General features: G+C 39.7%; 3 protein-coding genes across 4 annotated transcripts in view; 1 reads left to right on the forward strand and 2 right to left on the reverse strand.

The window, feature by feature from the left end:
* Positions 1–3,052: 3,052 nt before the first annotated feature.
* Positions 3,053–8,487, reverse strand: si:ch211-139g16.8 (immunoglobulin superfamily member 6). Its single transcript, XM_034189747.1, has 6 exons — positions 8,386–8,487; positions 7,931–8,257; positions 3,897–3,997; positions 3,756–3,803; positions 3,448–3,549; positions 3,053–3,247 (listed from the first exon to the last, which is right to left on the reverse strand). The coding sequence occupies exons 1-6, from the start codon at positions 8,462–8,464 to the stop codon at positions 3,179–3,181; spliced, it is 726 nt and encodes a 241-aa protein (XP_034045638.1). The 5' UTR covers positions 8,465–8,487; the 3' UTR covers positions 3,053–3,178.
* Positions 8,488–9,958: 1,471 nt separating this feature from the next.
* LOC117527419 (ER lumen protein-retaining receptor 2) lies at positions 9,959–19,111 on the forward strand. Its single transcript, XM_034189749.1, has 5 exons — positions 9,959–10,205; positions 13,369–13,469; positions 13,556–13,714; positions 14,358–14,610; positions 18,630–19,111. The coding sequence occupies exons 1-5, from the start codon at positions 10,115–10,117 to the stop codon at positions 18,662–18,664; spliced, it is 639 nt and encodes a 212-aa protein (XP_034045640.1). The 5' UTR covers positions 9,959–10,114; the 3' UTR covers positions 18,665–19,111.
* LOC117527417 (phosphoribosyl pyrophosphate synthase-associated protein 2) overlaps positions 12,176–26,346 on the reverse strand; it is a 44,260-nt gene continuing 30,089 nt past the window's right edge. Inside the window, exons 10-13 of one of the 2 annotated variants that reach the window (XM_034189746.1) lie at positions 24,983–25,129; positions 24,709–24,877; positions 18,611–18,618; positions 12,176–12,187 (exon numbers count right to left, since the gene is read on the reverse strand). In XM_034189746.1, the coding sequence (XP_034045637.1) occupies positions 24,719–24,877; positions 24,983–25,129 (306 nt within the window). In that variant the 3' untranslated portion in view covers positions 12,176–12,187; positions 18,611–18,618; positions 24,709–24,718. Of the gene's footprint in view, positions 12,188–18,610; positions 18,619–22,156; positions 24,878–24,982; positions 25,130–26,346 lie in introns of those variants that run through there. The other variant, XM_034189745.1, reaches the window with a different exon arrangement.

Below are 26,346 nucleotides of genomic sequence, written 5' to 3' on the forward strand. Positions count from 1 at the left end.
TGAACACTGTTGTCAAGAATCTGCTGAAATTGACTGGAATCCATGTGACCCTCAGCTTTAACAAGATTCCCAGTACCTGCACTGGCCACACAGCCCCACAGCATGATGGAACCACCGCCAAATTTTATTGTAGGTAGCAAGTGTTTTTCTTGGAATGCTGTGCTGTTTTTCTGCCATGCATATCTCCTTTGTTATGTCAAAATAACTTAATTTTAGTTTAATCAGTCCACAGCACCTTATTCCAAAATTAAACTGGCTTGTCCAAATGTGTTTTAGCATACCTCAAGTGACTCTGTTTGTGGCGCGTATGCAGTAAAGGCTTCCTCTGCATTACTCTCTCATACAGCATCTCCTTGTCCAAAGTGCACTGTATTGTTGAACGATGCACAGAGACACTAACTGCAGCAAGATCATGTTGTAGGTCTTTGGAGCAGGTCTGTGTGTTGACTACGACTGTTCTCACTATCCTTCGCTTCAGTTTATGAGATTTTTCTTGGCCTGCCACTTCAAATCTTAACTAGTACTGTGCCTGTGGTCTTCCATTGGCTCACTATGTTCCTCACAGTGGAAACTGACAGCTGAAATCTCTGAGATAGCTTTTTGTATCCTTCCCCAAAACCATGATGTTGAACAATCTTTGTTTTCAGGTCATTTGAGAGTTGTTTAGAGGCTCCCATGTTGCCACTCATTAAAAAAGATGCAAAAAGGAGAAACATTTGCAAATGGCCACCTTAAATACCCTTTCTCATGATTGGATTCACCTGTGTAAGGAGGGCAAGGGTCAATGAGATTATCAAACCAATTTTGTGTTCCAATAATTAGTTAGAAATGTAGTCAAATCAAAAAAAATTGCAAGGGTGCCCAAATCTATGCACTTGCCTAATTTTGTTTAAATTATTGCACACTTTCTGTAAATACTAGAAACTTCATTTCTCTTCTCAAATATCAGTGTGTTCGTCTGCTATATGATATATTTAACTGAAATTTCTGATCAAGACAACCAATGATTTATGAAGGAAAATCATGGAAATCATCAGGGGCGTCCAAACCTTTACATACAACTGTATATACTTGTCATTTCTTAGTTTTTTATTTTTAATAATTTTTCCATCCATCCATTTTTTTCCGCTTTATCCGGAGTCGGGTCGCGGGGGCAGCAGCTCAAGCAAAGCCGCCCAGACCTCCCGATCCACACACACCTCCCCAGCTCCTCCGGGGGAACCCCAAGGCGTTCCCAAGCTAGCCGAGAGATGTAGTCCCTCCAGCTTGTCCTGGGTCTTCCCCGGGGCCTCCTCCCAGTGGGATGTGCCCGGAACACCTCTCCAGCGAGGCGTCCAGGGGGCATCCGAAAAAGATGCCTGAGCCAGCTCAACTGACTCCTTTCGACGTGGAGGAGCAGCGGCTCGACTCAGAGCTCCTCCTGAGTGACCGAGCTCCTCACCCTATCTCTAAGGGAGCACCCAGCCACCCTGCGGAGGAAACTCATCTCGGCCGCTTGTACTCGCGATCTCGTTTTTTCGGTCATGAGCCAAATCTCATGACCATAGGTGAGGATCGGAACGTAGATCGATCGGTAAATCGAGAGCTTTGCCCCCCTACTCAGCTCTCTCCTCACCACGCCGGTCCGATACAGCGACCGCATCACTGCAGATGCTGCATCGATCCATCTATCGATCTCACGCTCCATCCGTCCCTCACTCGTGAACAAGACCCCGAGATACTTAAACTCCTCCACTTGAGGCAAGGACACTCCACCAACCTGAAGAGGGCAAAGCACCTTTTTCTGGTCGAGAACCATGGCCTCGGATTTGGAGGTGCTGATTTTCATCCCGGATGCTTCACACTCGGCTGCAAACCGCCCCAGTGCACGCTGAAGGTCCTGATTTGATGAAGCCAACAGAACCACATCGTCCGCAAACAGCAGAGACGAGATTCTGTGGTTCCCAAACCAGACCCCCTCTACACCCTGGCTGCACCTAGAAATTCTGTCCATAAAAATAATGAACAGAACCGGTGACAAAGGGCAGCCCTGGCGGAGGCCAACGTGCACTGGAAACAGGTTTGACTTACTACCGGCAATGCGAACCAAGCTCCTGCTGCGGTCATACAGGGATCAGATAGCCCTTAGCAAAGGACCCCGGACCCCGTACTCTCGGAGCACTCCCCACAGGGTGCCCTGAGGGACACGGTCGAACGCCTTCTCCAGATCCACAAAACACATGTGGACTGGTTGGGCAAACTCCCATGAACCCTCAAGCACCCGATGGAGCGTGTAGAGCTGGTCCAGTGTGCCGCGACCAGGACGAAAACCACACTGCTCCTCCTGAATCCGATTTTTCAAAAATCTAAAAAAAAACAAAACAAAACAAACAAAAAAACTTCCACATCGTTATTATGGGGTATTGTCTGAGAATTTTGATGAAAAAAATTAATTTCCTTCATTTTGGAATAAAGCTGTAACATAACAAAATGTCAAAAAAGTGAAGCACTGTGAACACTTTGTGGATGCACTGTAGTTGAAATGCTACATGGAATTAAGATATGTAATTGCAAAAAAGAAATGTTATTCTTTACTGTAACAAAATGGACATGGAAAATATTACATTTACAAATGAAAAATCTTTTAAAGGAACCCCAATATCCACAAGTTTAAGGTGCATGTAAGGCTGTACTTTGAAAGACTAATGGACTAACACACTATAAAGACATTCAAGCTGTAAACACCTACAAGGATTTAAAACCCCTCTCTTTAGTTTGATTGCATCTGTACACCTTTCTTTCTTTAATTATGTCTGCCAAGGACATAATAGAATCTAATTCTCTGTCTGTTAGCAGAAGACTACTTTACGGATTTTGATGAAATTTTCACCACAGTTAGATATTAGGCCATGGAAGACTCCACTGAATTTTGGAGATGATCCAGATCCAGATTGCTGGACATCAGAAATCTCGGTTTGCTATTTGTTAACTTGTGTTGTATGCACTTTGATGAATGAATTAATAACTAATAATTATTTTTTAAAGCCAGATGCAGCCAGTATTTCCATATGAATTGATTAAAAATGAGACAACGTTGCAGTTATTGAGTTGATCATTTCCTTGCTCGCAAGGTGTTCAGTTTTTTTTAAACCAGTTTTTGGATTTCCCCTGAATCAGCATGAAGCTGTGTGACTTTCATTCAGCGTCCTCCAGTGAAGTTCTGATAGATGGCATCTGTTGGTGTGTTGTCCTTAGGGCTTGTTGTAACCTATAAAGTGTTTAATAAATAAAAACATGAAATTGATATGAAGATTGTGGTTACAAATGCCAAAAACTGTACATTTTGTGCAGATAAATTCATTGTCTTCTAAATGAAAGTTTGTTGATTTTCTTGCCACATTCGTTTTAAAAATGACATAATCAGGCTGTCAAGTAAATTTAACCGCAGCGTGCTGCAACAAGGTTTACCTCAGGGGATCCGTTTCTGCTGGCAATTTGCTGGCTGAGGTTACTTCTGCTGTGCAACTCTCGCACCACGTTGTGAAACTGCTCTGTTTTAATGGACTGCTTCTGTTTTTTTTTTAAAAAGTTAAAAATAAAGCATTACTAATTTCAGTCTTCAGCTGTATGTTTAAGGTTTTCTTCTCTATTGGCTGTGTTGGAATTTCTGACCATTATTGTGTTTATTGCTTCTGGTCCTCTTTTTTAACGTGTATGTACTTCCCCTCATGTGTTAATCTAAATGGACCAATAATAGGATGAAGAAAACCAGTTACCATGTGAGCTGTGGACTTTCTTCTCGACAAACCTTTGTTCCAGCCACACTATAACACAGGGAATATGTTTTCTCAGGAGTCATGCCGTCAACAAAAACAATGCACCATGTTGGAAAAAATAAAACTAATCAAGTCATTTACCTTTTGTAGAATAATAAGAACAATAAGTGCCAAACTGTAGAAGATGAGGAGGACTAAAAATGTCATCAGAAGATGGTATCCGACTGTGGGTTTAGTTCTTTCTGGAACAAAAAGGGAAAGGTCAAAAACAAACAAAAAACTCAACAAAAATTAAACTCTAGAAAAACTTTTACTGTTTGAATGGAAAAAATAAATAAATCAACATGTCAGCTTTCTGTTGGCAGAGCTGTTACATGCTAATGATACATAGTTGTCTTTTAATATCTTACATGGATGTACATCCTATTTACAGTTGTATGTAAAAGTTTGGGCACCCCTGATGATTTACATGATTTTCTTTTATAAATCATTGGTTGTTTGGATCAGCAATTTCAGTTAAATATATCATATAGCAGACAAACATTGTGATATTTCAGAAGTGAAACGACATTTATAGGATTTACAGAAAGTGTGCAATAATTCTTTAAACAAAATTAGGTAGATGCATAAATTTGAGCACCCCAACAGAAAAAAAAATCAATATTTAGTAGATCCTCCTTTTACAGAAATAACAGCCTCTAAACGCTTCCTATAGCTTCCAGTAAGAGTGTAGATTCTGGTTGAAGGTATTTTGGACCATTCTTCCTTACAAAACGTCTCAGGTTTGTTAATTTCTGACCATGGACAGTCTGCTTAAAATCACACCACAGATTTTCAATAATATTCAGGTCTGGGGACTGAGACGGCCATTCCAGAACATTGTACTTGTTCCTCTGCATGAATGCCTTAGTAGACTTTGAGCAGTGTTTAGGGTTGTTGTCTTGTCGAAAGATCCAGCCCCGGCTCAAATTCAACTTTGTCACTGATTCTTGAACATTGTTCTCAAGAATCTGCTGATATTGACTGGAATCCATGTGACCCTCAACTTTAACAAGATTCCCAGTACCTGCACTGGCCACACAGCCCCACAGCATGATGGAACCACCTCCAGATTTAACTGTAGGTAGCAAGTGGTTTTCTTGGAATGCAGTGTTCTTTTTCAGCCATGCGTACCCTTGTTATGTCCAAATAACTCAGTTTTAGTTTCATCAGTCCACAGCACCTTATTCCAAAATGAAGCTGGCTTGTCCATATGTGCTTTAGCAAACCTCAAGCAACTCTGTTTGTGGCATGTACACAGAAAAGGCTTCCTCTGCATTACAGCATCTCTTTGTGCAAAGTCCATTGCATAGTTGAACAATGCACAGAGACACTATTTGCAGCAAGATCATGTTGTAGGTCTTTGGAGCAGGTCTGTGGGTTGACTATCACTGTTCTCATCATCCCTCGCTTCAGCTTATCTGAGGTTTTTCTTGGCCTGCCACTTTGGACCTTAGCTAATACTGTGCCTGTGGTCTTCCATTTCCTCACTATGTTCCTCACAGTGGAAACTGACAGCTGAAATCTCTGAGATAGCTTTTTGTATTCTTCCCTAAACAATGATGTTGAACAGTCTTTGTTTTCAGGTTATTTGAGAGGTGTTTAGAGGCTCCCATGTTGCCACTCATTAGAAGAGATGTAAAGAGGGAAACATTTGCAAATGACCAACTTAAATACCCTTTCTCATGATTGGATTCACCTGTGTAACGACGTCAAGGGTCAATGAGCTTACCAAACCAATTTTGTTTTCCAATAATTAGTGCTAAATGTATTCAAATCAACAAAATGACAAGGGTGTTCAAATTTATGCACCTGCCCAATTTTGTTTAAATAATTATTGCACACTTTCTGTAAATACTGGAAAATTAATTTCACTTCTCAAATATCAGTGTGTTTGTCTGCTATATGTATAGTAGAGAAGCTTGAATCTTCGACTGGACTGGGTTGCTTGACGCGAGGATGTTTCACTTCTACTTGCAGAAGCTTCCTCAGCTAAATTTCTTACTCTGGTAGTCTGACTTCTGTCTTGACTCTTGTAGAGAAGAACAAACAGAAGCCAGCAAAGTCTGGAGTTTTAAACGTAACAAGACCCCTCCTACTGACAGTCAGACTGCTATTGGCAGTGACTAACAATTGCTCTAATTAGCACCTATTGTACTGTAGTTAGCATCCTCCTAATGACAGAGCAGCTGTCCCTCATAACGATGGGACTGATGCCTCTCCTGATGACATGAAAGACTCATTACCATGAACAAAAGAGTGAAACTGCTTTGACCTGAGTACCCCATTGTAAACAGGGGACAAAGCGTGTCTCAGACCCCCTCCCCGGTTAAGGCTGGGTTTCAACTGTTTCACATACAAAGCTTCCTTCACTCCTCTCTCAAACCATTTCTTTTCTCTGACTAAGATTTTAACTTCCTTGCCCTCAAATGTGTGGTTAGTGTCTTTAAGGTGGAGATGAACTGCAGACTGAGGTCCACCGGCACCCTCTCTGTGGTGCTGGTATAGCCTTTTGTGCAATGGCTGCTTCGTCTCACCTATGTAGTGTTCGTAACAGTTTTCCTGACATCTGATAGAATACACTACATTACTCTGTTTGTAACTAGGGATCCTGTCCTAAGGGTGAACTAATTTCTGTCTCAAGGTGTTGACAGGTTTAAAGTAAACTGGGATTTTGTGCTGTCTGAAGATCCTCTGTAATTTTCCCCCTACTCCTGCTAAATAAGGGAGAGACACTCCTATTCTTCTTGTCTTCATCTCCTGTCTGTCTGGTCTCTTTGTTCTCTGGGACTTCTTCACTTTATCCAGGGACCATCGTGGGTACCCACATATTGTGAGGGCTTTCCGGACAAGTTGTTGTTCTTTAGCCCTTCCCTCTGTAGTTGTGGGCACCTGTAGGGCTCTGTGTTGAAGAGTCCTGATCACACCGAGCTTGTGTTCAAGGGGGTGGTTTGAGCCAAAGAGCAGATATTGGTCAGTGTAAGTGGATCAGGGAAAGTTAGAGAATGTGCAGGGCAGGTGCCCTCCAGGAACAGGGTTGGTGACCCCTGGTGTACACTATATACTCAGGGTAAAACATTCCATGCTTTTTATTCAGTTTGGATGCAGAGCTGTAATGAGCTGTTAAGAATTGAAGGCATCCGTGGATTTGGATGAACCCCTGAAAATTTTCTCAGCTTGTGTTGACCTATGCCAAGCTGCTTGCCAACAACCCCCAACACCCAATTCATCAGTCTTGAGGTTCACATTAGTGGTGGCAGAATGCCACTTTTTCACATCCAATATGATACTGACACTGGAATCTTCAGCATTTGTCGACATCCATACCAGCCTGACCCTGTATAAAACAACTAATCTGTTAATAAATACATATGCCTGGATATACTTTGCTAGCCTAGCCATCCCACAAAACATCAACTGAAACTGTGAAACAAATATTCTCCTCCCCTAAAGGACAACATACATACACTCAAAAAATAGCTCAGTGGAATCCAATCCAATGAGTCAGTTGTTTGCGTGTATCACTCAAACAAATGACTCATTGGATGAACTCAATTTAATTATGGGTAGGATTTTCATCTAATAAATATATGTAGCTCCAACTCAAATAAAGCACATCAATGCAAGATCATCTAATTTAATTTAGTTGAATGAACTCAATTTAATTATGGGCAGGATTTCCATCTAATAAAAATATGTAGTTCCAACTAAATTAAATTAGATTATTTTGCATGGATGTGCTTTATTTGAGTTGGGGCTACATATATTTATTAGATGGAAATCCTGCTCATAATTGAATTTGGTTCATCCAATGCATCAGTTTTTGAGTGTACCCCACAACATGAGACAGATAATAGAAGACTCAAATCTTTTATGCTCTCTCTCTCTCTCCTTAAATTTCTGATTTCCAATCCAGTAATTTTGGCCAATATGGGACCAATAATGAAGAGAAATATTGGATTGGTGTGAAAACCTACATAAAGTATTTTTCTTGACTAATATAATGAATATATGAGTTTGGACACTGTTAAATGCAACTGGCCCCACAGTTAAAGTTGCTCAGATCAACTGTTGGAAAAACCTTTTTCTGTGCTCATGTTAACACATCCTCTGAGATGTGACAAAAAGACACATACCTCTGACTAGCAGAGTAGTTCCTGGACCAATACGTTGCTTTCCCGGTGCTGGTGTTCCGCTCCACACGGCAGCACAGTGGTAGATCCCGCTATCGTTCACACTAAGCGACAAGATGTACAAAGATGCTCCATCCAGACCATATTTGTGGTTGTCCAAGCTGAGAAGGTGATGACCATTTCCTTTGAAAGCAAACCACTGATACGTTATGGCGTCTTTGGCTGAACACTGGTCACTAAGGTTACACTGTAGAACAGCAGATTGTCCACTTGTCCTCTGAATCTCCCCATTTGGCTGCGATAAACAATCCACCCTTTCAGTCGTACTGTCTGCAGACAACAAACAGATTTTGAGTGGGACGCAGTGACAGTTTGGAAGAGGTGCAAGTCATCTTATTATTTAGTCAAAGTTAGAAAGCAGCCTTTGACAAGTACATGTGATGGTAAAACTGTCTTACCTGTGACTCTCAGGTAGGCGAGCAACAGAGAAAACCAAAACCACCAGCCCATGTCTCCTACTCGACTCATTAATCTCATGATCTTTTGTGTAGGACTAAACAGTGCAGAGGAGCACTTCCTCAACATTTAGTTCCTGCTTGTTTTGTGTTTTTTTTCTGCAGAGTGGTGCAATTGAGTGTATTTGTGATTTGGCTTGTGATTCTGCAGTTAGCTGATTATTGTTCAGCTTTACACAAGAATTCAAAATTGATTTTTTTTTTTTTAAATATTAAAAAGTGTCATACACCATCTACACCATCTTCCTGTGGAGACATCACCTGCAACAAACTAAATTTAGACCTGAAAAAGCTCCTTGACATGCAATCTGGATCTGAACCAAAATACATAGCTGTTTGATCTAAACTTGCATGTGCAGGTCAAACACGTCCACTGAGCCGGTCTTGAGACGTGTGGGACACGCCCACTGTGCTTTTTTAATACACTTGGGGACACGCCCACAATGTCTGTTGGAGAAAGGCAGGAAGGTGGGCGTGGTTGTTCAGCACTGTACAAAGACAAACCAAATCAGACTTTTTTTTTTGTTGTTCTCTCTCTCTCTTTTTTGTGCCTCTGGCATACCCCTTCCAAAATGGCGCAGCACACTTCTGGATTCATATCGGTGCACTAAGCTGAAGTCTCAGCTGCCTTGTAGCAACCCTGCAAATCATTTTCTCTTAAACGCTTTATAGGGTTGTGTTTAGGATAAGTGTCGAATGATAAGTGTGTATTTAAGGATTAATTTTTCTGAAAGCTACAAAAAGTTCGAACAAGTCAGCAATCATGCAACCATTTTGCACACTTCCAGAAATGTTGCACAGCTGCACAATTCCCCCAAGGCCTGAAGTTCAACAATTAACACGCACCTTTTCAGCAATGTACATCACGTTTGCTGTTAACACATTGATGACAGCAAAAGAATGTGTAATACAGTAGCACCACATTGTTACGGAAATAGATAAAGCACATATAAAACACACAATTAACTAATTTTACAATAAAAATAGGCCTGAATTTGGTCACAATTTAATTTAATAATCTATAAAGAGACTTTCTTAATTTGGTTATTTTTCTTTTTAAACTGCATTTGAGATTTATATAATGCATTTTGCAGCTCTTTTAACCAAATCTTTTTTAATTTGATTATTGATGGACTAATATTTCAGTTGTAAATTCGTTATAGAATTCCTGTTTTTATTGCTTATTAAGATGTTAAATAAATTCTTCAGCAATTCCGTTGATTTATGGATTAAAAAATTTGTTATGCCTAGTGTTATTGTAAAATGAATAAATGCTTTATTACTATTTCCACGACGCGTGTTGTCTTCCACAACGTAAATATCCGGCCTATTAAAAAAAAAAGGCGGGGGGTGTGTGTGTGTTATACTTTCTTTTCTTTTCCCACCAAAAAGGACAAAAATAAAAATCCTCTTCTCGGGGCACTCTGGAGGCGGATCAGCTTGCCTGTCAGTCAGAAGTTCATCCAATCACTCTCTTTTCTCCCTGTTTTGCTCCGCCGCCTTCCACGTCGACTTGCGCTTTCGCCATATTTTTAATCTATAAAGGAAGCAAGGGCTTGTTTTTTTTTAAAATCTTTGAATTAAATTGCAGAATTATTCTCACAGGACAGAGACAGGTTTTTGTTTTTTATTTTTTAATAAAGCTGTGCGCCTTGTAACATTTTTTGTGAAGATGAACGTGTTCAGACTAACAGGGGATCTCTCTCATTTGGCCGCTATCATCATCCTGCTGCTGAAAATATGGAAAAGCAGATCGTGCGCGGGTGAGATTCGTCATTTTTGCTAAAAACTTTTTAAAAATATTTCACTTTTTGTTTCAATGGGCTAACGGATAAAAACTATTGTTATGTAGCTAGTGGCTAACGCTGGTCATTCACTTTACTTTTTTCACATTCACTCAGAAACATCCTGTAACATTTAAAGATGCATCTGTGACGTTATTTGCAGTTTGCTAAAGCAGCGCTAGCTCCAAGTTGTGGTTTTAGCAGCGATATAATAAAATAGTGAATGAATGGCAACGTCCGTGACATGAAACGTTTATAACAAGACTCTTACATATTTTGATGAATTATATTTCGGCGCCTTATCGTTTAATATTCCTGTTAATTGAACGTTTGGTGCTCCATTATTTTTGTCTGTTTAACGACGTGGCGCTCAACAAACTGCTACGGAAGTAGCTCACACGCTAACACGGTTAGTCTCAAGTTGACAGGTTTTATTTCTAAAGCTCTTAAAACCACGTGAGCTTGATTTAGTGAGTGAAATGCAATTTTCTACCAACAGTATTTATATCGCTAAAGGTTTCTTGCAGTAACAAAGCCTTTTAAAGTGGTGACATTTAGTGGAGAAAATGGCCCATTACAACACCACGTTGTCTCACTCATCTTCAACCGCTTATCTGGGATCGGGATCGCGGGACCAGCAGCTCCAGCAGGGGACCCCAGACTTCCCTTTCCCGGCCACATTGACCACCTCTGACTGGGGGATCCCGAGGCGTTTCCAGCCCAGTGTGGAGATATAATCTCTCCACTTAGTCCTGGGTCTTCCCCGGAGTGTCCTCCCAGATGGACGTACCTGGAACACCACCCTAGAGAGGCGCCCAGGGAGCATCCTTACCTGATGCCCGAACCACCTCACCTGGCTTCTTTTAACACAAAGGAGCAGCGGCTCTACTCCGAGTTCCCCACGGATGACCGAGCTTCTCACCTTATCTCTAAGGGAGACAGCAGCCACCCTCCTAAGGAAGCCCATTTCAGCTGCTGGTATCCGCGATCAGCTGCTGGTATCCGCGATCAGCTGCTGGTATCCGCGATCAGCTGCTGGTATCCGCGATCTCGTTCTTTACCTAACCCTCAAATTAAAATTCTTATTTTTCTGACTAAACAGCTGAGTATTAACTTCACTCCTGATGATGTGTTCGTCTGTTAATGGAAATAAAATCAACCATTCTTCAAAGTCTACTGTTGTAGCAGATGGTGCGCAATGACAGGTGGCAGTGATAAATTATTATAATTACATGTAAACTTGTCTGGAAGGTTTGTGGGGTTTCTAAAACTTAGGGTTGGGACAACTAATGTAAATCATTTGTTGACTAATTGGGTGCCATTACTTGTCAGTTAATTTCGACAATAAATAAAGACATTAAGAGGGCTGACATGTTCTGTGCACTCTACATGCAGTATAAAAGTACAAGCAAATATATATGTCTAATGATGTTTTTGACTATGCACGACTTATGTGACTTCATTATGAAGTAATTCATACAATCACAAATATTTTGTTGATCAATCTATGCTTTAAATAACCCATCAAGGCTTCTTGGTTGTTGATATACAAAAAGGGGAGGTGATGGTCTAGTGGTTAAGGCGTTGGGTTTGAGACCAGAAGATCCTCTGTTCAAATCCCAGCCTGACTGGAAAAATCACTAAGGGCCCTTGGGCAAGGTCTTTAATCCCCTATTGCTCCCAGTGTGTAGTGGGCGCCTTGTATGGCAGCACCCTCATATCAGGGTGAATGTGCGACACTATTTGTAAAGCGCTTTGATCGTCTGATGCACATGGAAAAGCACTATATAAATGCAGTCCATTTACTATTTAAAAAAAAAAAAGTTCTCCCAGACCACATTTTCCTTGACCTTTGACCAAACTACTCCAAAATCTAATCACCTCTAGGTGTCTTGCCAAGTAATATCCCCCAGGTTGAAGGAAATCCATCCAGTTGTTTTTGAGTCATCGTGTGTGTGTGTCTGTGTTCATATTCAAATCTTAGAAATGAAACACTGATTTGTCTTTCATCTAAAAAGGGAACAGGTACGAAGATAGGATGCCTTCAGTCGGCTGATTATATTCACATGACAACCCATAGTGTCACTTTGACAAGTTTCTATGGATGCCAGCAATTGGTTACCCCAAACCCTGTACCACAGGATGTGATATTCTTCCCATAGTGTATAAGTTTTTTTTTTTTGTTTTTTTTTCCTTTTATTTATTTTTTTGCAGCTCTCTGCTTTTTGTACACCTGTCGAATTCACGTTTTGGGATAGGTCTTCTGTATCTGTCAACACTTTGTTGTATATCCTTTGCTGGAAACAAACTGAAACTGAGAGTCTTAGAGATTTCCTGATTCTTGGAAATCAAAGTGATTATTGTTGATCATGGTAGGGTCACAATACCAAAACTTTAGTAGTTAATATCAATATAAATTCAATACAGTGGTAAAAATAAAACTTGGTCATATAGAGGTGTTTAGGGAAAAAATTAAGCTTTAATTCAACATTCACAAGTAGTATTTACTAAATACATACAATAAAATTGTATGATGCACACATACAGTAGATAAACATCTACAACAGTTTAAGTGTCAGTTGGTTTGGAGTGGTCTGTATATTTAGCCAATTATGACCGTATTACTTGGTGGAATAGCTGCCCCCTCGGAAGAAGCTTTAATATGATAGTATTGTGCTCCAAATTCTGACCAGTTGACGTCAGGCTGTCAGTGAGCTGTTGTGCCGATGCCTAACGGGGCAGTATTTGAAGTGTGACACTTCAAGTACTGAACCTTTTAACAAGTAAATCCTGGGAATCACAGCTTCAACACCAAGCGACACTTAAACAAAACTCACTCAATCTAGTTATTTCCAACTCCGCTCTTACTTTTTTCTTTGGCTGGCTTTCATTTTTATGTCCATCTGTCAATGCCACAAAACATTCCTACTTTTCTGGTTACACCAAATGTGACTCGCTCACTGATAGTCCTTTGGGGAAATCAACAAAGCTTCTCATTGGAGATGCAGAACCATTTGAATATTTAAAATTCTTAACAGCTTGTTTGTGTAGTCTGAGTTTTATATCCAGTGAATGAACTCTGGATGTTCAGCTGTTATGGCATTTCACACCTGCAGTCTGAATGTTGTGGGTTTTCTTTCAGGTATCTCTGGGAAGAGCCAGATCCTGTTTGCCATCGTGTTCACTGCACGTTATTTGGACCTCCTCACCTCTTTCATCTCACTCTATAATACATGCATGAAGGTAAAATTCCTGTTGCTCGTTTAACGTCATACAAATATTCGGGATTCATGAGTCACTGGCCCTCTTATTTTATTTATTTATTTTAGTTGATCTACATTGGTTGCTCATATGCCACAGTGTACCTGATCTACATGAAGTTCAGGGCAACCTACGATGGTAACCACGACAGTTTCAGAATAGAGTTCCTTATTGTTCCTGTCGGCGGTCTTGCTGTCCTCGTCAACCATGACTTCTCTCCTCTAGAGGTATGTTTACGGGAGTCACGTGCAGTCATTCAGTCATGAGTGTGGAACAGCTGCAATCTTTTTGCAATCATTTACAGCGACCTTTGTAGAAGAACACTGAAATTGTGTGCACATGTTGCAACTGCAGTTTGTGAAGAGACAATTTCATGAAAAAAGATTCTGCAGGCAGCATCATGAATAAACCTTACTTTGGGCTGATCAAATGGTGATATTGATGCTCTGTGCACGAAATCATTCATTCTTTTTTCTATACATCCAATCCAGAGTCACGGGGAGGGGGGGCTGGAGCCAATTCCAATTACAGCAGTCATTGGGTGAAAGGCAGGGTACACTCTGGAGAGGACGCCAGTCTACCTCAGGGCCACATACAGACAGACAAACAGTTTGACACTCTCATGCACCCCTATGGTCAATTCAGTCACCAATTCACCTGCATGTCTGCGGAAGTGGGAGGAAGCCAGAGCACCCAGAGAACATTCAAAATCCACACTGAAAGGTCCACATGGGAAGCGATCCTAGGGCCTTCTCATTGTAAGGCAATAGTGCTAACCACTAAGCCACTGTGCCGCCCGCAAGAGACATTGAATTATTAATTCACCAGTTAGACATAAATGATCATTCTGCACATTTATCTCTTGAGCAGATTCTCTGGACGTTCTCAATCTATCTGGAGTCTGTGGCAATTCTTCCTCAACTCTTCATGATAAGCAAAACTGGTGAAGCCGAGACCATCACCACCCACTACCTGTTCTGCTTGGGGCTGTACCGTGCCCTCTATCTGTTCAACTGGATCTGGCGCTACCACTTTGAGGGCTTCTTTGACCTGATTGCCATTGTGGCCGGTGTGGTCCAGACTGTCCTCTACTGTGACTTCTTCTACCTTTATTTCACCAAAGGTGAGTCCCTGTATGCTAAAATGTGCACATTTTACATGTGCACGTGAGGCCATGGTGATGGGATATATCTATATTGACTAATGGTTAATCACTTGTGAAAGCAATCAGTTGAATGAATGTGATTAGTTGCAGTGCAAAATTAAAATGCATTTGAGTAGACCTCTGGGTTAAATCGCGTCCCGGTCAGACGCAGGAATGAGTCGGGAGAAATCATAGAAGTCAAAAAAAGGACCTATGATTCGTAGAGGGCAAGTAACTGAACAAACAATGTCGCGACCTAATAAAAGCATGGAGCTGATGGAGGAGGCTAATGACCAACAGCTAGCTCGCAGAGAAGTGGAGGAATCGTCAGACAAACTGCTTCTGGAAACTTCAACTATATCTAAAATAAGTGTGACTTTAGAAATATACATTCCGTTTTATCTGAACTTATGGTGGATTTAAAGAAAGACTTCAAGGATGAGCTAGCAATGCTGAGACACGAGCTAAACCAGAAGCTTACCAAGCTATCACCGAGACAGAGGAGCACATCTCAGGGATAGAAGCAAGCAGCACTAGCCTCGTTCGTTACAGCGAAAGACATAAAAAGACGTACAGAAGGAACAGTATTCTGCAGTGGTGTACCTGAGGACTCTGAGGGTGACTCTATGATGTTTATAGAAAACCTGTTGATGACAGAACTTGTTACCAGACGGTCTGTCCCTACAGATTCAGAGGGCTCACACAGCTGTGGCCCGGAAGCCAGGCTCGAGCGCTACCCCTCGATTTGTTGTGATAAATTTCCAGCAGTTTGATGTTAAAGAAACTGTGTTGAAGTTGGCCTGGAAGAAGAAAATTGACCTTCAGCAAACAACACATTTATTTATTTTTTATTTTTTTTCTCCACTGTAACTATGCTTGTGAGGTAATGGATACACAGAAAACCTACAGTGTGTGTGTTTGCAAAGCCACACTTGTGGGGAACTTGGGGACAAATTTCACTGCAAGTACGACAGTGATTGTCTGCAGTCTGTTGTCGTGCCAAGAGTGCAAATGGCCACATTTTCTAAGTGCCAAATGAGTGGTGTTAGATGTTTGTGCGTGTCAGCTGGAATTTGGCTTACACCTGCCGCGAGAGGGTTCGATGGGCTCGCACAGCGCACACTGTCTTTCAGCTGCTGGTGTGCGCAAATTGTTGTAGCAACAGGTGTACGAGGCGTTGGAAGCAGCTACGAAATTACACTGTTTGCATACGATTCCTGCTTCATGCGCACTTAATGCACAATTCATCCAAATTTGCACTGTTTGAAGGGGCCCTTAAGAGGGCTCCTAAGTGCCAAGCCAAGTTTTGCTCTTACCAGCTTGGCAATTCCAACTTCATGTTTACCAGAAACATGAAGTAGGAATTTAGTTTTGTATCATCATCATGACATTAAATTATTTTCCCGATTACACATTTCTTAATGCAGTTATATGATCTGTTGATTTTACTGTTCATTCATATGTAGGAGTGCAGAGTGCATTTATTTTTTATTTTATTTCCCCTTCCCTTTCCGTGACAAGCAGTCGCAGCTCTTACGGGACCACGTCATACCCAGCAATGGGGTCAACCCCCGCCTCCTCACTAAGATAGGAGTTTCAGTCTCCTCCTTGCTCAGACTTGCTCAGACACCTGCTGGCTCACTCTTAGGCTAAGATTCCTTGTCAGGAAATTTTAGGCTAAGTTAGGAGCTCTTTGAGAGGACTTTGAGATGCTTTCTGCATACGGGCCCAGGAGGTTAGTAAATGTTTTAAAAAAAAAAAAAAAAACAAAAAAAAAAACCTAGAATCTGGTGGACAACACATGAACAGACTGAAAATGATAAAGGCTACCAAGTTCTCTCTTTTTTCACCTCAAACGTCTCTCTTTATATTAAATCCTATTTGTCGAGAAATACTGTAAATCCATGCCTGAATGAACTACAGAGTTGAACTCATTAGTGGAAAAGGACTGCACCAGCAGGATCAATTCACCACTAGGGGGGCCCAACAATTTGGGAAGGTCCCCCCCCCAACCCATTAACAGGGACCAGAGGGACAAGCGTCCCTCTGTTACAGGAAGTCTGTCTTTTTTTTTTTTCTTTGTTGTTATGAGTGTGAAAGTTAATTATTGTTTTATTTTCCAAAATTGGGCAGCTCTGATTTGGTTGTTTTTGTTTTTTTTTTTGTTTTTTTTCCCAACAAGGGAAATTTGCATTTACTTTGCTTGTGAAAGTTTTGGTGTTATATATTACTGTCATATGATTAATATAATGTCTCTAACTATGCATGGGCATTTTAGCCCAGTCAAACAGAACAAAATCATTAATAAATTTAAAAAAGAGAACAGATATTGCTTTTCTGCAAGAAACTCACTTGATGGAACCTGAACATGGAAAACTCAAAAGATTTAAATGTTTTCTCTTCTTCAGAGTGAAACGTACTAGAGGAGTAGCTATAATAATTTTGAGAAGTGTGATATATGGACACATAACTACTGTCAAGGACAAGGAAGGTAGATTCATGTTGATACAACAAAGCTGATGGGAATCTCTTCATCTTCTGTAATGTGTATATATATTCCTCCAAGTTCAGAACCAGGCTTTTATATGAAAGTTCTTTACAGCATTTCAGCTGAAGCATGAGGGACTCTAGTGTGTGGATGTGACTTTAATATCACCCATAACCCCAATCTTGATTTATTGCAGACAAGAATAGCCCGCCCTCCAAAAATAATAAAGAAAATTAACTCACTGTTAACGGAAATAGGATTGATTGACGTCTGGAGATACTAAAATCCATCAGTCAGACTATACTTTCTATTCATCCCCACACCTAACATATTCTAGAATGGACTTTTTTAATATTTGGAACAGATAGTAACAATGTACAAAACTGTCACATTGGTACAATGAATCTTTCAGACCACTGCCCACTATATCTCATTAAGAATGACTCGTAGGACGACGTTGAATCGTAGTATGCTCAATAAAAACAGATGTAAACAGTTTGGAAAAGAAATTCGAGATGACTTAAAATACAATACTTTGCTGTGGGATGCCTGCAACACAGTAATGAGAGGGAAGGTAAATGCAGTAGCATCCCTTCTCAAGAAACAAAGAAGAAAAGCTCAAGACCTTTCAGGCCAAATTTAAAACCTGAGAATCTGAACATAAGGAATCAACCCGAAGGTTAAATTAGAAATTCAAAAGAAAATGGACAAGATTGAAGAGCTATACAGTTCAAAAGAAAATGCTATATACGTAACAAAAATACTACGAAGAGGGCAGCAAATATTGAAGTGTTTATATTAGCAGACCCCTTTTTTGTTTAATTTGCAGTTTTATTTAATCTTCAGATTTTCCCTATGTGTTTTTTTTTGGGGGGGGGGGGGGGGGCTGGAATGAATAAAAAGCATGGCATCTGATAAATAATTCAATTATCAAACTTACTTCAGTTACATTTTTTTTTATTGATTAGGTTATCAGTCGTCTACATTATTGTATGCTAGAACTGTAACTGTTACACAAAAACTATTTTGACAGTCATTTTGAGTCTTTTATATCCAGATTCTTTGACTTCTCACTCATCACTCACTCACCTTCAACAGCTTATCCGGTTTGAAGATGAGTGAGTGATTGAGAAGTCAGTCTTTGACTTTAGCTTCTTAAATGTGAATATTTTCTGGTTGTATTTTACTAGCTGTGGCAGTAAACTGAGCATCTTTGGGCTGTGGATAAAACGAGACATCTGAAGAAGTCAGAGGACTCAGTTAACACTGAGTGACATTTTTAAGTCATCAATTAATGGATTCTGAAAATGTTTGTTGCAGCCCTGCTGTATCCTTCGACTCTGGTTAAATCATGTATTTAGATTCTATCACAGACTGTCTGCAGGCTGTGATTTTGTGCCTTCGGGCCTGGAGGACAGTTTGCTCCTGGGGTTTGAAATGAAAACTCAAACTTGGTGTTACATGTACCAAAGTTTTTGACATCTGTTAAACTTTGTGTGTCGGTCCTCAGTGTTGAAAGGGAAGAAGCTGAGCCTGCCAGCGTAACCAGCACAGACAGCAACCCGCGAAGAGGTGATGTCATGGTGTCTGCGACAGCCAAATAACTGTGGCGGGGGAGGGGGGAGGTTAAAAAACACTAGTCGTCTCGATGGGTGCCGACGTGACTGATACAAGCACCAGAGCTGAACCAAGATTATCTGGGTCGACACTCCGCCTGTGAATTTGTGTGTTCAGTAACTTGCCTTAACATTATTTTCATGCTGTTTAAATCTGAGGATTTTTTTTTAAGTTGTAAACACTTTTTTTTTATATCACAAAAAGGGTTGACTAGTTAATGAAATGCACAAATGTACAGTCTTAGAGTGAGCATCAGAGTGCCTGAAACTTACGAGTTTCTCACTATTTTTTTTTTTAACGTTCCAATTGTTTTGTCATCAGTTTTTATGCTTAATGTTGAGCATGTATCACATGGAGCCCCGATAGAAATCTTTAGAGGCCAAAATGCATCTGTTTAGTTAAAACAAGAAAAATCCCATGAATTTAAATCCTTGCTGGGATTGTAACTAAACATCTGTTTGAAAATGTTCATTTTCTTGCTGCTTTCAGTATTTTCACTTGGGGGACATTTGATTAAACTTGTGTAAACTCTTTTCATATATATATATATATATATATATATACATGTTCTCCAGTGTGACTCTAGAGACCTACAGTCTAAAATAATACCACAGTTCAGTTTGGATGTAGGTAAATGTTTAGTGAAAAGAATATTTTGACATCTTTGTTAAAGTTTGAGCAGTTTACCATCTTTGACTTTGAGGCTGGTTGTTACAACTGTTAAATTTAAACCCTCTTATTCAAAGTTTTAGTCACTCCTAAAGGACTTCTCCCCTCTTTTATGCATTTATCACCATTAAAGTTTTTATTAGTATCTACCATTTTCCGTGTTTGGTTCTTGTAATGTTTTCATTGATATTTGACTTTTAGACAGGTCATAATGGTTTAACAATTTAAAAAGCTTTAAAACTGATCAAACTACTTCTATTTTAAACAGCTGTCAACTAATATTAAAATGGTTTATTCCGACCAACTTATCTGTAAAGGTGATCAAAGATAAATCTGAAGAAAAATAAAAAATGCAAACTTTAATGCATTAAATTGGATAAATTACCAAAAAAAAAAAAAAAAAGCTGTACAGCCTTTCAAATTTCACATAACTGACAAAATTTACTGTCTCCTAAAATCAGAGCATTATAATGTAGGTTTTTTTTTGTAGCATGTTGCAAAATTGCATCTCATTTTAATGAAGAGAACATTCATGTACGGGGGTGTAATTCCACTATGAATATTTTCTTATGACTGTGTAATGACAGGAGGACGTGTATACACAAGGTTTTGTGATTATTTGTGAATTCACCTACTTGCTTGAGGCGCTTTCCCCGATGTGCACGCTAACATCGTAATCACTTCAGAGGCGTTATCTGGTTTCAAAAAGTTTTTTTTTTTTTTTTTAGATTTAAGTGTTCTTCTCATTAACTTTAAAAAAAAAAAAAAATGTAACATTACATTTATACAGAAATAAAACATTTCTGCCATCTTGTCTTGTTTGAGCAAGCAGCCAGTTGCTGTCACATTGCCTTTCTTTACTCAGACTGGCAGTTGCTTTGTCCTTCCCTGTATCCCTCGCACACATTAGGGAAAGCCCCACATGATCCCAGTTCGCTACCAAAAGTAGGTCATGGCTGCCTGATTGCTTAAAATTCTCTAGTTTCTAGACAGCATTGCTGCTTTGGTACAAGTGCTTGCTACATTCTGGTAATATTTCCAAGGACTTGCAGCAATTTTCATGAAATCTGTCCTAAATGTGAGAGGAGTTGATTTCAGAATGCAGCCACCGACTCATGAAACTGGCAGTGTCTAGGTTTGTTTAATCAAGAGCCATAAAAATGGTAAAATGGGCCTTTTGGGGGGGGCAGCCAGCCAGCCAGAAATCACCACGACATAGTAATTCCCCTTCAGGCCTTTAGCCAGTGAGGGATTTAAAAACCCAGAGGCCAGCTTTAACAAAGAGCTAAAATAGTAATAATAAGTTATTCAGAGCACAAAGTGCAAGTTAAGCTTGATTAGGTAGAAAGATGTCTAAAATAGTCTAATAGTGCAGCGGATAAGAATATTTAGAGGGGGAATCCTGCAAATGGTGATAAAAGCATCAAATTCAGCAGAAATACTCCTCAGACAATCCTCTTTTGAAAAAAATGGCCATTTGAATTTTCAATTTGTGGTCAGGTAGGGGTCAACTGAATTACAGAGGTCAAAATTAAAAGATGCTCCAATCATATTGAAAAATATTCCACATTATTTGCGTGATCAAAGATTCCAAAAAGGTATAGTTTGGACTCTCTGACTGAATTCTATGGAGTTACGGGATAAAAACAGCAAGAATGGTGACAAAGGTCAGTTTCATTTGGTACAGGGGTCAAAAGTTAAAGTTGCTCCAATTTTGGTAAAAAAATAATGCAAATTACTAGTTAACATGGTTTTAAAAAAAATAGTTTGGACCATGTATCATCTTTACTCATCACGCTACGGGGTAACGTCACAATGTCATAGAATCCAATAGACATAGACCTTGTTTGACCTTTACTTTGGAGACCAAGCATTCAACACTGTCAACACTATTCCATTTATTAATCCTATTAGCTCAAACAATAATTTGCATCACTTTTTACCAAAATTGGAGCAACTTTAACTTTTTACCTGTGTACAAAATGACACTGACCTCTGTCACCATTCTTGCTGTTTTTATCCCGTAACTCCATAGAATTAAGTCAGATTGTCCACACTATACCTTTTTGGAATCTTTATGATCAGGCAAACAATGTGGAATATTTTTCAATATGATTGGAGCAGCTTTTAATTTTGACCTCTCTATAATTCTTCAATTGACCACCTACCTGACCACCGATTGAAAAGACAAGTGGCCAATCGTTTTTTTTTTTTCAAGAGTGTCAAGTATTTCTGCCGAATCTGATGCTTTTATCACCATTTGCGTGATTGTTTCACTTATCTGCTGCACTATAATTACATAGCAACAAATACTGCTACATGTTACATACACAGTTTGAGACTATTTAAAACTTTTCTAAATAATGCCAAGCTGCATTATATTTTATATCTAACTAAAATGTGTGACCACTTCTCCCCAAAAAAATTGTTGTATTTGATTGGGTTTTTAGAATTACTGTATGATCAACTACAAGTTTTGCTATAAATTATAGTACTTTACAATCTAGACAGTGTTTGGCATGTTACATCATATTTATATTACAGTATTTGTATCCTCCATTAACATCGGAGCATTACAGCCCTCCACTGCTAACAAAGTACAAGTACTGAGCACTGGTGGTAATATGGAGTACCAACTTTATACGTTTGTTAGCTCATAGTTTTTTGATCTTGATATTTTTAGTATGCAACTTTCCTAATTAACCTTACCAAATGGACAAATAGCCCAAGGGGGGAGAGCATACAAACTCATTTGCTTTCACAGCTCATTTATTTATATTTAGTGCAGAAAATAAATACAAAACATTTTTTGGAATGCATTTGGCAAAGTAACAAAGACCTACAAGTTTTGATTCGTAATTCCTGCTTTAAAGTGTAACAATAATAAAAATCCCCCCCCCCCAAAAAAAGTAGGTTATAGTGAACTCGTTTTCTGAAAACCTGTTCCAGATTACAATAACAGTGTTTATTTTAACGTGGATATTATTGATGCATGGTCGATGAACAGATGAAAAACTTATTAATTCCAGTTGGGTGTTGGCATTCAGTGATGATACATTTGACACCAGATTAACATCAAACTGCTCATTTATGCAGCAAATCAAACTCCTCCATTAATTACACAGGCCAAAAGAATTCTGTTAGCTGAGAGTTCATTCTGTCCGGTACACTGACAAAATTATTGAAATGATAAATTTAATCTCCCACCTGAAGTGAGATGGTACTACCCTCACCTCATTCCAATGTGTATTTGAAAACTTAATCTCCTACCACAGTATATTTTAATGAAGAAATGATTTTGTATGATGTAAGAATAAAAACAAAAAGATTGTAATTTCCACACCTTGTACTTAAAAACCGGTCGCTTCCTAGCAGTTTGCACCTTGGGGCAAAACTTAACAGCTTAAAAAAAAAAAGTCATTATTCAAATACTCTGGATACGACTGAGTGTAGAAGGCACTGGTACTCTTACGACACAAATCTCCTTTTCCTCAATGTATCAGAAAAAACATTCAATGCTGGTCAACAAAGCCAAACAACCTGTTTTAAACACAAATTCATTATTAATGGCAATTACTGTGGAAAACAGAGGTGAAGTACAAGAATCCCTGACAAACAAAACGGAGTAGTAGGTTAGAATTCAGTCGCACATATGCACATGTGAGAATTCAGTCAGAAAGACGCAGCAGCAGCAACAGTTTCATTTAGCTCCTTTCAGACATCTACTTTATGCCATCAATGTGTAGAAAATTACACCACCGTGCTAAGAAAAAAAAAATATATATATATATATCCATTAAATTTGGAGTCACTGCTTGAAAAAGTATGGTGCTCCAAAGGGCCATGGTGGGAATTATACATTTATTTATTTAGAGGTGGGAATTAAATATTTTAAGCTTATTTTGTGTTCCTTCACAACAATCCTTGTATTTCCAGACAATATTGGCTACATCTCTTCTCAATAAGTAACTATTAGTACCCCAAGCTACAAATCTTTATTTTGAGCTCTGAAATATATGCAGACATTACTGCTGAATGAAAAGCACCACTACGCAATTAGTGAGAGAAAACCAAATTATTCTTTAGAGAGAAAACGTTACAGTAGTCTGGTAGATGCTGTTAATTTAAATACGTTTTCAGTTACTGCACTCCAGAAAATTTCACAGCTACAGATGGATGTATTCCAATGAAGAGAAGATCTGCTTGTCAAAAAAGAGGATGTCGGTTAAATTAATAATAATAGTAATAGGATGCCCACTTAACTGTGCAAGAATTGGATATGAAAGGGGTTTCCCAAAGGAAAAGGAGGTGTCCTCGGACACAGAATTATTTCTCAAAGGTGCCACATTACATACAGAATACACTTCTGAGTGCATCCATTCCATAGTGTCGGGTGCAAAGAGTGGCTGTAGTCAAAATGCAGAAAACAAGCTCTAATAATAAATAAAATTTAAAAAAAATCCCCACCTCTTAAAAAAAAAAAAAAAAAAAAAAATCCTCACCGCAGCCCTTTCGGGGGTAGTAATGTGAGTGAGACTCAGATTTAATTACAGCTTTAAGGGGCATATCTTCAGAATTTAACAAGCCAAATTTATTTTTGGTTCACAGATCTGGTTACATTCACCCCTTTTGCACCTGAAGTGACTGTTACAGACAGAGCTGTGCACGTACGTGTCCCATGTGCCCTGCACCCCAAAAGCCATGAAGACAAAAACTAGGATTCGTTCTGAGCCGTCATGACTGTGAGACCCTCAAAATAAATCTATATAAGGCGTCATAACAGAGATTTATTTTATGTATTTTTTTATTTATTTTTTTTGTGGTGGTGCAAAACAAAACAAAAAAAAGTGAATGTGGCAAGAGTGTGCCTCAATCAGAGACCCATGTAAAAGTGGCAGTTAGTGTAAAACATATTTGGACAGTTCTGTCCAAAATTAGAGAAACAACCTTCATCTGTACCGAGGACGATGCAGCAAACACACGCCTGTTGTGTTCATATAAAAACATCTGATAAAGTTTCTGTCCAGTTTGACCTGAACCCTGAAGTAACTCGGACACGACGACAACGCAGCTTCAAACATCAAAACGCAGACAGATCGGTGGCGCTGTGCTGCTTCAACGTTACAGCTCTAATGTCTGAAAAGGGCTTTGGCGTGTTTTAAGGAGAACGTTTGTGTGTAACTCTGCATCTATCGCTAAACTTCAGCAAGATTTCTGTCACGAAAGCAACAGCGTATATTCAGTCGTTGACTTTATGTGTAAAAGAGGTATAAGAAGGCATTTGGCGCACGCGTGTGTAAGAGACACAAACGTTCAGTCGTCCACTCCTATGTTGCGGAAAAGGTAGGACATGGACTCTCCATTGTGGATGCGGCGGATGGCCTCAGACAGGATCAAACTAATGTCCACCGTTTTGATCTTTGGGCACTGGAGCTTCTGCAGCTCGTGAGGAATCGTGTTGGTCACCACCACCTATGCAAACAAGGACCAGCCATTAAAACATGAAGTTTTAGTATTTGGAGGACAGTGAAAGGTTCTGGGAGGGTGGTGAGGAGGAAGACAACAACGAGCACTCACTTCATCGATGGCAGACTCCTCGATGAATCTGGGGGCCTCGCAGGAGAGGATGCCGTGTGTCGCCATGACAAAGATCTTGTAGGCCCCCCGTTCCTTCAGAGTTTCCGCGGCTGCCACAAAACTGTCCACATCATCAATTATGTCATCCTGAAGGACATATTGACCACAAAAATCATCTCCCACCACTGACACGGAGCACATCCATGGCGGTCACTTATAATACCACAAATCAAAGTAGAAATACAAATTCCTGACTATGTACACTGGGCCGGGGTTTGATACCTTCACGCTTTCACGCCATTATTAAAGGACATGTCACACCAAAATCATAGCAATTTAGATTTAGTCTGTTAGTGACCATCCGATGATCCACCGGGATTACTTTATGCACTTCCGTAACCAGTTTTAAAGTATACGGCATTCGCAGTAAACAGCTACGGAGACATCCGAAAACAAAGTACTCGTGAGTACCCGTGTGTTTCTGACAATTGACGTCGCAACTAGAAGCTTCCCAGCGTGCGCTTCAATGGAATGTAGCTGCTAACATTAAGAACTGAGGCACAGATTAATTCCAAAGTTGACATAAGTGTGATGTTGCATTATGATGACTTGTTTTTAAGTGATAACTGTTAATTTTGATGTAGTCATGGTAAAAGCTGCAGCTCCAAGAAGGTTTCCATGCACCTGCACGGCCATGAGCCATAAACACAGCCTGTCAATAACCATCTCTGCTGCAGGATCAGTTTTGTGCACGATTAATTATGAGTGTTGTTATAAAAAAAAAAAAAAACAAACATCCATCTGCTGTCGGGGAAAAACAAGCATCTCGTCAGCTGCACAGCGCGTGCACATGCGCACACACAGCGAGCTTCGCAGCACACGCGCACACACAAGCTTTGCAGCACACTCTCTCAAAGTAAAAAAAAATTAATTCTGAACATGCCAGAGTCACAGTCTTGTTATGGATTAATTTCCAAATGTAAACTTCATGCGATCACAGAAGCGCGCGCATGAGATCACCGCGGCTGCAGCTCTGCCTCTCTCTCTCTCGATCGTGGCACGTTAAATAATAGGGATGTGAATCGTACAACAACTCATGATTCGATTCAATTCTAATTCTTTGGATGACGATTCGATTCAGAATCGATTTTCGATTCAAAGAGCTCTGAGAAAAAGTTATATTACTTAAAAAATGTTTATGTTTAAGAAAATGCAGCTTTACAAAGTTAATCAAGTGATTCTAGATGTAAATTTACTTATCTGCTTTGCTCGTTCAGAGTTGGCTGGCACTTTAGCGAAGTGCTGGTCAGTAGTCGGCAGATACCGCTGCTCCCCTCTTTTAGCTCTGGGTGATGGCGTAGCAT

The sequence above is a fragment of the Thalassophryne amazonica genome, chromosome 16 (genome assembly GCF_902500255.1).
Source record: "Thalassophryne amazonica chromosome 16, fThaAma1.1, whole genome shotgun sequence".
NCBI classification, from domain to species: Eukaryota; Metazoa; Chordata; class Actinopteri; order Batrachoidiformes; family Batrachoididae; genus Thalassophryne; species Thalassophryne amazonica.

Bases quoted from the DNA above. Each gene is read 5' to 3' on its own strand.
- si:ch211-139g16.8 (XM_034189747.1), bottom strand. From the start codon at position 8,464: ATGAGATTAATGAGTCGAGTAGGAGACATGGGCTGGTGGTTTTGGTTT. The intron at 8,258-8,385 runs GTAAGACAGTTT...TGTTGTCTGCAG, and splicing joins CGCCTACCTGAGAGTCACAG to ACAGTACGACTGAAAGGGTG. The intron at 3,248-3,447 runs GTAAACCTTGTT...AACACTTTATAG, and splicing joins GCAGAAACGGATCCCCTGAG to GTTACAACAAGCCCTAAGGA.
- LOC117527419 (XM_034189749.1), top strand. From the start codon at position 10,115: ATGAACGTGTTCAGACTAACAGGGGATCTCTCTCATTTGGCCGCTATC. The intron at 13,470-13,555 runs GTAAAATTCCTG...TATTTATTTTAG, and splicing joins TCTATAATACATGCATGAAG to TTGATCTACATTGGTTGCTC. The intron at 13,715-14,357 runs GTATGTTTACGG...TCTCTTGAGCAG, and splicing joins ATGACTTCTCTCCTCTAGAG to ATTCTCTGGACGTTCTCAAT.